This window comes from Simochromis diagramma, unplaced genomic scaffold, assembly GCF_900408965.1.
Source record: "Simochromis diagramma unplaced genomic scaffold, fSimDia1.1 OVJJ01000610.1, whole genome shotgun sequence".
Taxonomy (NCBI): Eukaryota; Metazoa; Chordata; class Actinopteri; order Cichliformes; family Cichlidae; genus Simochromis; species Simochromis diagramma.
In genome coordinates, this window is record NW_024387063.1 from 352,323 (window position 1) to 366,037 (window position 13,715).

General features: G+C 40.0%; 1 protein-coding gene across 1 annotated transcript in view; it reads left to right on the forward strand.

The window, feature by feature from the left end:
• The window catches only part of LOC120742106 (complement C3-like), a 31,902-nt gene extending 18,773 nt beyond the window's left edge, over positions 1-13,129 (forward strand). The window contains exons 29-44 of the mRNA XM_040045252.1: positions 147-309; positions 2,249-2,362; positions 2,448-2,598; positions 5,794-5,957; positions 6,067-6,219; positions 6,374-6,433; positions 6,565-6,655; positions 9,658-9,709; positions 10,037-10,124; positions 10,539-10,628; positions 10,784-10,889; positions 11,134-11,223; positions 11,318-11,401; positions 12,035-12,115; positions 12,296-12,443; positions 12,597-13,129. Of these exons, the coding sequence (XP_039901186.1) occupies positions 147-309; positions 2,249-2,362; positions 2,448-2,598; positions 5,794-5,957; positions 6,067-6,219; positions 6,374-6,433; positions 6,565-6,655; positions 9,658-9,709; positions 10,037-10,124; positions 10,539-10,628; positions 10,784-10,889; positions 11,134-11,223; positions 11,318-11,401; positions 12,035-12,115; positions 12,296-12,443; positions 12,597-12,741 (1,780 nt within the window). The 3' untranslated portion in view covers positions 12,742-13,129. The remainder of the gene's footprint in view (positions 1-146; positions 310-2,248; positions 2,363-2,447; positions 2,599-5,793; positions 5,958-6,066; positions 6,220-6,373; positions 6,434-6,564; positions 6,656-9,657; positions 9,710-10,036; positions 10,125-10,538; positions 10,629-10,783; positions 10,890-11,133; positions 11,224-11,317; positions 11,402-12,034; positions 12,116-12,295; positions 12,444-12,596) is intronic.
• The last annotated feature ends 586 nt before the right edge of the window (positions 13,130-13,715 follow it).

Genomic DNA, 13,715 nt, shown 5'->3' on the forward strand with positions numbered 1-13,715 from the left:
AACAAAAACAATACATGTTTATTTCAGTTTTACTGTGCTAAATTGTACAGAAGTGAGTCAGTGAGGAAAATCAGTTTGAGATTCATAAATAGATCAATTTATTCTGTTAGATAAATCATATATATGACATAGATTGTGACTGACAGGATCACAGCATATGTGGTAAAGGTGTTCTCCATGGCTCACTCCATCATGGGCATTGAGAAGCAACAAGTGTGCGACCCTCTGGTCTACCTGGTGATGAACAAACTCAGAGAAAATAAAGGAATGTATGTAGAGGACAACCCAGTTTACAGCACTACCATGACGGTGAGACACACATGCACGTATACAGCCACACACTCACACTGTGAGGTTGGTAATCTATGTGGTTTCCACTCAAAGAGAGAAAAGTTTTCATTTCCTGTTCCTTGTATTGTTTCTCTTGTAAACTACACGTCTTCACGAGCATAACCTCTCAGCCTGAACACACGACTGAAAATCAGATGTGAAAAAGGACAAATTTATTCAGTGCAGCCACAGAAATGTAGAATTTATGGAGTGCGACAGAATAAATAAAAACTTTAATTGCAATAAATGTGTAATAACAAAATAAGCTGTTTCATTATGATAGCTATTACAGCTAAGTTTATAAAATTTAAACCATTCAGACAAACTGTAACTTGGAAAATAAACATCAGTCTATTGATCCGTCCATCCGTCCGTCTGTCTTGTGGGTAGTCGTCTAAGCAGAGAAGCCCAGACGTTCTTTCTTTCAGTCATGACCCAGAGCTCATGACTAGATGGCACAACAGGTTAGATATCCATCCTCCCACAGTGCTCCCTACATGATCCCCTAAGAGACACGGTTGATGCCTTCTCCAGGCATCTCCAAGAAGATGTAGACTGGTTGGGCAGAATCCCTTATCCTTTACAGATTAAAGAGCTGTTCTTGTGATCCATAACCCAGGCAAAAACTATATTGTTCCCTCTGAATCTGAGATTCAACCACAGCGTGGACTCTCCTATGGAGAACTGGGAGTCAATCCACCAACCTTCTGATTGGTAGATGGCCTGTTGTACCATCGCTTACACCTGTAAATGTGAGTGTTAATTGTTGTCTGAATCTGTACTGTCGGTAGGATATATGGGCTCAGATTGTGGTCATAAATATTTTGTACTTGTAAATCAGGATTTGTATGTGTAAAAAGAATTTGTGTGTGCGTAAAAAAGATTTGTGTGTGGACTTAGCCAAAAAATACGTGTGAAACTCTGCACTCAAGTTTCAAGTTACAAGTACGAATTTTGACCCTATTTTTCTTCCTTTCATCTGATTGGCAATTGTCATGTCAATCACAAATTTAACAATCCAATCGGAGAACAGATGGGTTTGGCTATTGGAGGGGTGCTTTATAGAGCTGCTTTATGGTCCTTTCACATTGTACAAAATATTTATGACCACAATTTGAGCCCATAAGGATAGATGGATAAAATACATGCAGGCACATATATGAAGTAAAAACTACACCTTTCAAAATGATTGCTTTATTATTCAATCACAACCTCCAAGACTAACAAAATCAAATCAATAAACTGAAAAGAAAGAGATTATTATGAAAGTAGAATGTAAATACAACAAAAAGGCCCAGTCTTTATAATCCTTTTGTCTGCTGATGATCAACAGAAAAAGCACGCTGTCATGTAGCATGCCACTATTTTCTGATGACATATTTTCTTTCTTTAACTTTAAGCATTTGTACATTTTTAAAATCTAACAAACAACTTTATTTAACTCATTTAAAATAGTTTCCATTATTTTAGACACTTTATTCAGTGATTAAAATTCTAAATAATCAAATACTTGAATTATTCCGATGGTTTTAATACAAAATTACAAGGCATGGGAGAAAGAGATGATGAAGGTCTCAAATACTGAATAACCCCTTAAAAAGTTTCTAGTTCAGAAGGTAGAGCAGGTCCCGTACTAACTGAATGGTTGTTGGTGGACTGTTCCAGTCTGCATGCAATTTGCACAGTATCCTTTGGAAAGAAACTGAGTTCCTCTGATGCGTTCATCGGATCATCACTGTTAGATTGTATCATCGACAAATATTATATAGAAGTTCTTTGGGTAATGATGTCTAAGCTCCTTGAGTGCTCAGTAGGAAAGAAAAGTGCTATAAAGGAACCAGGAAATTTACTTTAGGTGCTTTCTGCCCAAAATCTTTGATAACTGCGATAAAGCCCTTCTCCCTCTCATCGCCTCTAGGGCGGTCTCCGTGGCGATGACCCAGAGATAACACTTACCGCCTTTGTCCACATCGCACTAGCTGAGGCCAAGCAGGCAGGGATCACCTGCGTCATTCCTGGTTTGGAGATGGAGGTAAGTTACAAGCAGCAATGTCTCTTTAACACTTGTTGTAATTGTAATTATACTAACCCATCATCTACCCACTCATGTGGTATAGAATGCCATGGGTAAGACGACACAGTACTTGACCAATGCACTGACTAGAAATGGGAGGAGACCGTACACCGTGGCCATCACCTCTTATGCTCTGGCTCTTGCGGGGGCACCTCACAATGTTCATCAACCGTTACTTGAAGCTGCAGCCCGAGGTATCCTCAATCAGAATGATTATAGTTCTGTTTTTTAATTTGATTTGTTTTGTTTTCTTGTTTTCATTTGAGTTACCAGAGTAAATGTACCTTAAGCAACTAAAACTTGCTTAAAGTCCTGGTTTATCATCATGCAAAGCATCAGTAAAACAAAAAGCCTGGTTCTGCTGGAGGTTTCTGCCTGTTAAAAGGGAGTTTTCCTTCCCACTGTCGCCAAATCACTCCTAGGGAGTCATCTGGCTGTTTTCTGTGTATTATTATAAGGCAGTAGTTCCCAAACTAGCGTACACGTACCCTCGGGGGTACGCAAGTGGCTGTAGGGGGTACGCGTGGGTCGGGGTTGGAGTGGGGATCAAAAATTTTAAAAGCCGAAATTTGCGCTAATGCAGTTTTATGTGGCTATGAACACCCTCTGGTGTTCAGCAAAAAAAATAGCTCTGACAAAATACATGGGCGTGACTTGCCCAAATGTCTGACACCTAACAGTTGAAGTTGCTTCCAAGCATTCAGTGCAGCGCGAAAATGGACAAGTGGTTAACAAGAAAAAAAGGCCCTACCACAGAGACACCGGCCACAACAACCAATAAGCTCATATCTGAAGATGCATTTTCCTGTGACCGCACAGGTGATTGTTCAACAACAATGTGTTCGTCAGATTTGGATGCTAGCACAGATGTATCTGTGGTTACTAGCCAAGTTGCTAGCATAGCTGGAGCCAGTCATGTGGAAAGTGATGAAGTGTCTGATGTGGAGCGTCAAAGTGGGAGAAAGCATGACAGCTCGGACTGTAACACAACCTCATCAAAGAAGCGCAAATATGATGACAATTATATTTCGCTGGGGTTCATGTGTATAAATATTGGTGGATTTTCCCGGCCACAATGTGTTATTTGTGCAAAAGCATTGTCTCAGAACTCAATGAAACCTTCACTTTTGCGCAGACATTTAGAGACAAATCATCCCCATTTGAAAAATAAACCAAGAGAATATTTTGAGCGACAGCTAAAATCACTTTCAACAAGTAAAACCTGCATTCAGGTGCCAGATCTTATGAATAAAAACAGACTACAAGCATCTTACATGGTCAGTTACAGAGTGGCTAAAAACAACAAACCCCACACTATTGTGGAGGACCTCATTCTCCCTGCTGCTTTAGATATGGTAGGGACAATGTTGGGGGAAAAGGCAAAAAAAGACGATACAGTCCATTCCATCATGAAACAATACTGTCTCACGGCGCATCAATGCAATGTCAGAAAATCTTTTACAGCAGCTACTTCTGCGCATACGCCACAGTGAATTTTATGCAATACAGCTAGATGAGTCCACGGATGTGGCTGGCCTGGTGCATCTCCTATATGTGCGCTACATTCATGAAGGAACCATCAAGGAGGACATGCTGTTCTGTAAACCGCTGGAAGAAAGGACAACTGCCGCAGATATTTTTCAAAAGCTGGACACATTCATGAACACACATGGACTCGTGTGGGACAGATGTGTTGGCATCTGTACTGATGGCGCACAGGCCATGACTGGGAGACACGGAGATGTGGTTTCGCGTGTGCAAGCAGTTGCGCCAGATGCCTCCTGGGTACACTGCAGCATCCACCGAGAGGCTCTTGCTGCAAAGGGAATACCTGTCCGTTTGAAACATGTTTTGGACACGAGTGTAAAAATGGTTGACTTTGTGAAAGCCAGGCCGCTGAACTCCCGCTTATTTGCTGCGTTGTGCAATGAGATGGGCAGCGAGCATGAGACATTATTACTCCACACAGAGGTTCGCTGGCTAGAGGGAAGGTGCTGGCCCGTTTCTTTGAGCTGAGGGATGAACTTGAAGTTTTCTGCAGTAACCATCCCTTTGAGCTGTCTGAACATTTGCATGATGAAGAGTACCTTACATGCCTGGCTTATCTATGTGATATATTTTCTCGTCTGAACAAGCTCAATCTTGGATTACAAGGTGTTTCTGCAACTATATTCAATGTTCAAGATAAAGTTGAGGCCATGATAAAGATGTTAAACCTTTGGAAGAACTGCATGGATACAAACAACACTGAAGTCTTTCCCGTGCTGCATGATTTTCTGTGTTCTAATGATCTCACACTATCAAAAAGTGTAAAGCGCAAATGTAACGTGCACCTTGAGGAGCTGGCGGTGCAGTTATGCTGATACTTCCCAGAGACGGACGGCTCAAATGATTGGATATGTCACCCGTTCACCGCCGTGCCTACTTCGTTATCACCGTCTGACCAGGAGAGCCTAATTGAGATCGCCACAGATGGATCTCTAAAAGTTGAACACGCTCAAAAGACCCTGGCGGATTTCTGGATAGGACTGCGCACTGAACAGCCCACGCTGGCTAAGCGCGCTGTCAAGACTCCTTTCGCCACCACATACTTATGCGAAAGGGGATTTTCTGCTTTAACAAACATGAAAACAAAATACAGAGCAAGACTTTGTGTGGAAAACGATTTAAGACTCAGCCTTTCCCAAATTGAGCCAAACATTGAAGAGCTGTGTGCCTCTGCTCAAGCACATCCATCACATTAAATAAAGTTTCTGTTCATATATGGCCTTTATGCTCTCGACAAAAGGGTGAATTCGAATAAATCTTTTGATACACTGCTAGTATTAAGTAGTAAAGTTTGTTATTAAAATTCTGTCATTACTAAAATATATTAATAAATTCATTTTGTGGTGAGAAATAATCGACTGTGCAGTATTTATTTTTATGCATGCGGTATTGCAATGTATTTATAGACACTAATTAAGAGTCGTTCGTAGCAGGGGGTATGCGGCTGAGGGTGACATGTCTCAAGGGGTACGTGGCTGGAAAAAGTTTGGGAAGCACTGTTATAAGGTATTCACCTGAAAATAAAACACACCTTAAAGGAACTGTTGTGGTTTAGTGCTACATAAATAAAATACAATATAATTGAATTTAACTAATTTCTGTCTACTAGCAGGATTCTGTTTACTTGCTATATCGTTGATATTGTCATATAACACTATTTTTCAATCACGTAAAAGTTTGTACTGATGTTATGGCAGACAGTATGGTATGACATAGCCCTAATCACTGCACTTTTGCTGTACGGACTAAAGCTGTGTGCTCTTAAAGCCGGCATTCAAATAGTATCAAAAAGCCACTGAGGATAAGTGTAAAACATCCCTCTAATTCTGTCGCTGCTGCAGGTGGCAGCCACTGGCCTGACAGGGAAAACCACTTCTTCACCTTGGAGGCGACCGGCTATGCCCTGCTGGCTCTTATTAAGTTGGGTCACATGGAGGAAGCAGCAGCAGCCTTTAAATGGCTGAACAGCCAGCGAAGAAGAGGAGGCGGCTTTGGCTCTACTCAGGTCAGTTAAAGGATATTTAGATTTATTTCACTTGTTGATATTATATTTCATGCCAGATTTCATTGTCAGAAGGCTGTCAGTTAGGTTTTTTCGTTCTCTACTCTTCCAGTCCACCATGGTGGTGCTTCAGGCATTGTCAGAGTATATGATCAAGAGACCTCCTGATGACCTCAGTCTGGATGTAGACATCAGGATCACTGGACGCAGAGACATCCGCTACCATTTTGACCCAAGGACAGCCTATGGCGCTCGCTCATCCAAGGTGAGAGACATTAAAAGAAATATAAACAGAATCCAGGCTTGTAGCGGAGTTTCATAACTTTGAACTGCGATGATTTGGGATTTAAGAACATCACTGAGTGTAATAACATCATTATCCAATATTTTTCTTCTTCTGCGGTGCTTTTGTTGCACAGTTGCCTGCTAACCTTGATTTGGAAGTCAGAGCTCAAGGAAACGGACAGGGAATACTTGAGGTATAAATGCACTGAATGATTATTAATAAAACTCATTAGAGATAATTAAATTAAATAGTAGGACAGTACCTATATTTGGCTGTACAATCGTTTTTGACTGATCGATTTCTCTTCCTGAAATTTGACCCAAGGTTGTGACCCATTATAACCAGCTGCATGAGGTGGATGAGAAAATGCCCTGCCAGCACTTTGAGCTCAGTGTTGCTGTTGAAGAGTCCCAGGGTAACTCCATTTATATGTCTCAAATACAGCAGATAAAATAAGTGTTGAATGTGTCACCAATTTAACTAAATGTATCTCTAAAGGTGCAATTGACATCTACACATGCAAAGAAATCAAATGATGTTACGCGTTATAATGAGAAATGACACAGGGGAAAAATACTGAACAAAAAGTGGAGGTACTAAAAGGCACCAGCTGAAATCTGTTAGTAATTAGGAACTAATCATGCCACTTATTGCAAATTAATATCAGCTGGTTCAGTCCATGGTCTATAAAAAGGTGTCTCGTTACCAAGGTGTCACACAAGAAACATCTCATGATGGGTTAAAACAATATGAGGCTGTCACAACCTTATTGTTGGAAAACATACTGATGGCATTGGTCACAGAAGAATTTCTAAACTACTGAAGAATGCAGTGAGCACTGCTGGGGCCATAATGTGGAAGTGGGAAGAACACCACTTCACAACAAACCGGCCAGGACCAGATCTTCCCTGCAAGATTTCAGACAGAGGAGTGAAAAGAATTCAGAAGAGTTGTCTAAAAGCCAAGGAGGACTTACAGAGACCTACAGAAAAAAGAAAATCGGTCAACCACCATGGCCTGCATGAACGCTCACCATGCAACACTCAATTTCTGAGGAAAAAGCATGTTGAATTCAAAGTTGCTGAACAGCATTTAGACAAGCCTGTGATATACTGGGAGACTATAGTGTGGTCAAAACTGACCTTTGGCACCATAATACACACAATGTTACGAGGTCAAAGGGCACTGCATATTTTCAGAGGAAAAAGAAAGCACCAAAAGCACCATACCAACAATGAAGCTTGGAATTGGGAACATCATGGTGTGGGCTGTTTTTCTGCATATGGCACTGGCACACTTCATGTAATTTCAGGAAGGATGAATGGAAATCGAATACAGACATATTCTAGGTCTGACCAGCTGTCTCAGCTGTGGGCAAAAGATGACAACTAATACAATTCTGACATAATTTATTAGTACAATGATCAAAAAAATGAAGAGATACACAGTCCAGCGTCCCACTTGCTAAAGGTATAAAACACATAGTTGAAGGCGCGAGCCTGCGATGGCACAAGTCAGTTGCACTTTACATGCCAACTACTTAACTGGGATTAGTAGTTGTCCTTCAAGACCTACCCTGTAAGTAGAAGGCTGGTAATTACTCCAACCTCAGCAACCCAACTCTGCCTTTAGGCTGTGGCATATAGTAGGTCCTGGCCTGCACAGAGACACACAATATCACCCCATCTTCATTATACAATTCACAGAGCAGCACACTATCCACCATCAACATATTTAAATCAAGTCATCTTAGTTCTGGCCATATAACATACCTCAGAGACAAAATATCACAGCAGTGTTTGTAGTGTGGGCCTTCAATTAATCCAACCCCATCACAGCCACTGGCTCACAGCAAATGTGACACATAAAATCAAACGAAACCAGTGCCAACTTCACACAACAAACAAGGAGATGAATTATACAGGTAACATTAGACCAATATGTTACCGAAACATGTACTATAACACTGTTGATAAAAATCTGCAGCCCTCCACCAGGATTATGATGATGAAACGAGGGTGGATGTTTCAGCAAGGCAATCGTCCCAAACACAGCCAAGGAAACTCTCAGCTGGTTTCTCAGCCAATCACCTGACCTGAATCCAGCTGAGAAATCTACTGAACGAGTTCAGAGAAGGAGCCCACAGAGACCTCAGGATTTGAAGACTGTTTGTGTGGAAAAATGAAACAAATCACACCTGACCACTGCATGTGACTAGCGTGTCCATTCGGGAGGCGTCTTGAAGCTCTCATCACCAACAAAGAATTTTGTTTGAGGCATTAAATACATGTCAGTTGGTGTGTTGGGATGTTACTGACATGTGGCGATAATTTCATGTCAATAGTGCCTTTAGAAATATATTTACTTGGAAAAATGGTGACACATTAAATAATAATAATAATAATAATAATAATAATAATAATAATAATAATGGATTGCATTTCTATAGCGCTTTTCAAGGCACCCAAAGCGCTTTACAATTCCACTATTCATTCACACACTGGTGGAGGGAGCTACAGTTGTGGCCACAGCTGCCCTGGGACAGAATACTTATTTTACCAGCTGTATTTATGTTCTTGTAAGGTGTTAGGGTTTAAGTTATTATAAGGGTCAAACAATGATGAAACACATTTCAGCACGTTTCATTTCCTTGATATTTTGAAATGAGATAAAACAGGACTTAGTTCAAAAGATACAAATTTAACTTTTTTTAAATAACTGTAAACTACAAGCCTGCCATAACACAAACATGTTATTTGTTTAATGTTTTAATGGAATCTGGAGTGTATGTTATATATCTCATTACTGGCACAGAAAGAATTCAAATTGTACAGTAGCTTTTAGGTGGGAAAAGAGAGCTGTTACTGGAGAATCAGCTTTAAACAGTCAGTCATCAACAGATCGAGGTTTCACATAAAAACAAAGACGGAAATTCCTCTCAGGCTGGTGTGTGGTCAGAGTTTGATTTTAAGGTGTACGTGGGCTGGAGAAGATTTTTGAAAATCTCTCTATTCTTAATTTTGGGAATGGCTGAAATACTATTTAAAATACTGATGTATGTACACTAATACAAACATCATAGGCCCCAAGGAGGACCATTTATGTGGCTTTTTAAAAAATAATTTTAAAACTTTCTACTTATGAAAGATCCCCAGTTCAAGACCTGGAGGGGACACAAACCCTACCTTGGGAGGTAAAAGCCAGTGTGCTAGTAAATGGGAGGTTTCAATCATGAACGGCATCTAGTGTGAAATCAAACATCTGATTTTTTTTTTTAAAAAACAGTAGAAAAGACAGCAACTGCAATATGAAAAACATATACATAAAAAGAACTATCAATACATATACACACCAAGTATCTTCAGCAAGCTTTATGGATTACATATTTAATAACACTTTTCCTCCATCTCATAACAGAAAAGCCTCCAGCAGATGTAGAAAAGTCCTATCAGATCACCATCAAAGTGAGGTAAGATACAATTACTTGCTAAATTTTAGAGAATAAGAAAAAAAAAGTGTATTTTTATATCTTTTACTTCATACAAAGTGTAGCAAACAGCAAAAACAGTCAACTTTTTAATATGGGACGACCACATTTTTAACCAAAAACTGCCAAATGTGAGTCTGTCTGACCGTAATAAATTTTCTTTGAACATTTGGTCCACTGAATGTGAGTTATTGATCCTGCGATTCAGAACAGCTGCTCACATTTCTCATGAGGTTAATCAGATCATTTGGGTCCTTTCAGATTTAGATTTCATATCCTTTGTCAGTGCTTTCTGCTTTTCTTTCACAGGGCTTTAGGACCCAGAGATGTCAGGATGGTGGTTCTTGACATCAGTTTGCCCACTGGCTTCACCCCAGAAAACTCAGACCTGGAGATGGTAATCAGCCTCTAGGCCAGTGCTTCAAAAATCTGAAACAAAGCTTTCATGGCTAAGAAATGATCCAGGTTTAGTTTTAGCTTTCTTACACAGAGTAAACCTGAATTTATTTTACATTTATTTTATTTTGTTTTATTCAAACTTTTTTCTGTGCGTGTTGTGAAAAAGTTAAGCTGCAAGCTCAGTTTTCTTTACTGTAATTTATCAGTATCACACCAAAAAGCACACCTCAGCTCACTTGTTTGACCCCTGCATCACCTAAGGCTGTAATGGGTTTAACATATTTCGGTAATAAATACAGCATTGCATTGTGAATTTACACTTTAAATACAATTTTATAGAATGTTTTCTACACGGCAGAATTTTATTTCTGTTTAAATTGAACTAATAAATTCTGAACATGTTTGTCTCTAGTTGTCCAACTCAGTGGATCATTACATCAACAACTTCCAGATAGTAGATAACCTGAGTGACAGGGGATCCCTGATCATCCACCTGTTTAAGGTAACTGTGCTGTAGACCACTGTCTCATTTATTGGATTACAGGAAGAAAGAGTATGAGGAGTTAAAATCTGTCCAGTTTAAGTCAGTTTTATGTATCATTTTTAAGAAGTATGTCTTATAACATTCCCCCTGCTCTGCATTGTTTCTTTTTGTAGGTTTCTCACAAAGAGCCTGAGATCCTAATATTCAGACTCCAGCAGACCTTCAAAGTTGGCCTCCTGCAGCCATCCTCAGTGACTGTTTACGAGTATTACAACCCAGGTTGGGAAATACAGCTGTAGACATAAAAATCAGAGATTCTGCAATACAGTATTATAAGAAATACTTATAAAAGGAACGCCAGTTTAGCTCACTGGGATGAGCAGGTGACCATATGTTGCATGGCTGAGAGCGGCCAACCAAGTGGCCAAGTTGTACTACATCCTTATATTTCACATAAAACCAAGATAAATCAATAATAATAATATTAAAGCTTTTAGATGTCTCCCCTCTCACTTTGTCACAGACCGCCGCTGCAGTCGTACTTACACCCCCCGTGAGAACAAGGAGCAGCTCAGCCAGATCTGCAGAAACAACGTCTGCCGCTGCACACAGGGTAAAGTATGGGATTTGCAACAATGCATTAAAGGATGCGTGTATTTTTTTTCCACCTCTGCACATTTGACCTCCCGTGGTTTCAAAACCTCCAGGTGACTGCTGCATCTCCAAAGCGGACAGTGAAAACTTCCCCAGCAAAGAAAGAGAGACGTTTGCCTGCAAGAGCTTACACCATGGTACATGTGCTTTTACACTCTGGCGGCTTTAACATGCATGCCTGCACACTGGAGGCTTACACTTTTGCATGTTCATTGGCTGACTGCCATTCAAATGATTTAAAAATATTCAGATGTACGTTGTCAAAACTGCCGCTAGATGAAGAGATTAAGATTTTAATATTTATAGAAATAAAAGAAGCCACATTAAACGCCCTTATTCAAGCAGTAACAATGACATAAGCCCTGCAGCGCATCAGCTGTTAGAGTAGGAACAAATAATATGTTGTTTGAGTAATAAATGGAAGCATAATGTGAGCATTCACAGAAACTGTAATATTTAAAACATTGTAAAGAAAGTTTAGCTGATGGCACTATTGCTCTCCTGCTTTATTTTTCTCTCATTTACCATGTGGACCATGAATCGCTCATATAGCAACTCCCCAGGGCATCATACAGAATTTCAGTTTAGTATCTTACTGGAAAAGGGTGGGAAACTGTCACCTCCCCCTTTTGTTAGTAATGCTATTATTATTTTGTCGTGGAAACAGTTACTATTAATATACGGAAACAGTGCCTCACCCATTTAAGAGTCCGATTAATTTTAGAGTAATTTGCTCATGATGCTCAGGTTTGGTTGCTACTGTGTTTTAGTTTTCCAGGTGAAGGTGCTGAATGTCATCCAGAGTTACTACGACAAATATGAGATGGAGATCACACAAGTTATCAAACTGGGTGAGTCCTAGTAGTGACTGGCTTTCACTTCTCAGTCTTTTCAGTGCGAACAATGGAGGAATGATGTGGTCCAGTTAACTTTTTCATTATTTGGTGACCCCATTTATGAAGTGCTGCTTGTGCATTCTTGTAACTCAAAGACAAATGAAGGCTTATCATATTTGTTCTTCTCCCACCCAGGTCTGGAGGGTGGAGTTGGAGCGGGTCAGACGAGGATCTTCATGTCTCACGGAGGTTGCAGAGATGGACTAGACTTGAAGCAGGGCTCCCAATACCTCATCATTGGCCCCAAGGACGACCAGTGGAATGTTGATACTGAAACCAACAAGTGAGCAGAACAGGAAAAATAAATGCTTACAAATAATTTTGTGTTGATTCAAATTGGGAACTATGACAGGACAAGTTTACTATGAAACACTTGGGTGCTCTTACTTGTTAACTTGCCATCTGTCTTTCTTTCTTTTTTCATTTTGTGTGTCAGGTTCATCTACGTGTTGGGGAAGGACACCTGGGTGGAGCGCTGGCCTTCACCCGCAGAGTGCTCCAGCCACCCCAGCCTGCAAGCTAAATGCAGGAGTCTAAGCGACACTGCCAACGAACTGTCGGTCAACGCCTGCAGGCTGTAGAGGTGTCAGGGCAGCTGTCGCACACAATTTTGTGGCAAAAAAAAAAGGAAATAATTTTGTATGCGCAACTTACTGTGTACCCCTGATAAATTCTTTCAATCTATATTTAGTTTTCTCTGTGAAAAGGGAAGTGAGAGTCTTGCCAGTTACCATAACTTTGAACAAGAATGAAGAAGTATAAACCGCAGAGAGAGATGTGTAATTATTCTTTGTTTTGCATATTTGTCACACTTACATGTTTGAGATCAACTTAATTTTTATGCTGGACAAAGAAAATACACGTAAATATAAAATGCATTTTTTTAAATTATCTTTTTATTAAGGGGTAAAAGGCTATTCAAACCTACCTGACCCTATTTGAAAACCCCATAAACTGTTTTTCACATTACTGTGGAGGAATTCTTTTGCTTACCCTTCTTTGCAGAATTGTTTAATTTAGCCACACTGGAAGTTTTTACAATCATGAATGGCCAATAAGTCCAATCCAAAGCATATTAATTGGCTTTAGGTCTGGACTTTCATTATGCCATCACTTTCTGGTCTGCTGTGGGTCATTGCTACATGACCAAACTTAGCTTATGTTTTCAGGCACAAAATGATGGCTGGATTTTCTGGTAGAAAGCTGAAGCAGCAGAGCAGCCCAGACCGTCACACTAACACCACCATGTTTGACTGTTTTTATGATGTTGATTTATAACATGCTTTTAATTTGACACCAGATATAACAGGATTCAAACCTTCCAAAAAGTTAAACTTTTGTCTCGTCAGTCCACACAATATTTTCCCTGGAGTCAGATGTTTTGTGGCAAATGTGAGACAAGTTATTGTGGCAGTGGTTTTCTTATTGGAACTCTGCCATGGATGCCATTTTTGTTCAGTCTCGTTCTTATTGTTGAACCACGAAATCTGACCATAACAGAGGAAAATTCAATTCAATTCAATTCAATTTTATTTATATAGCGCTAAATCACAAC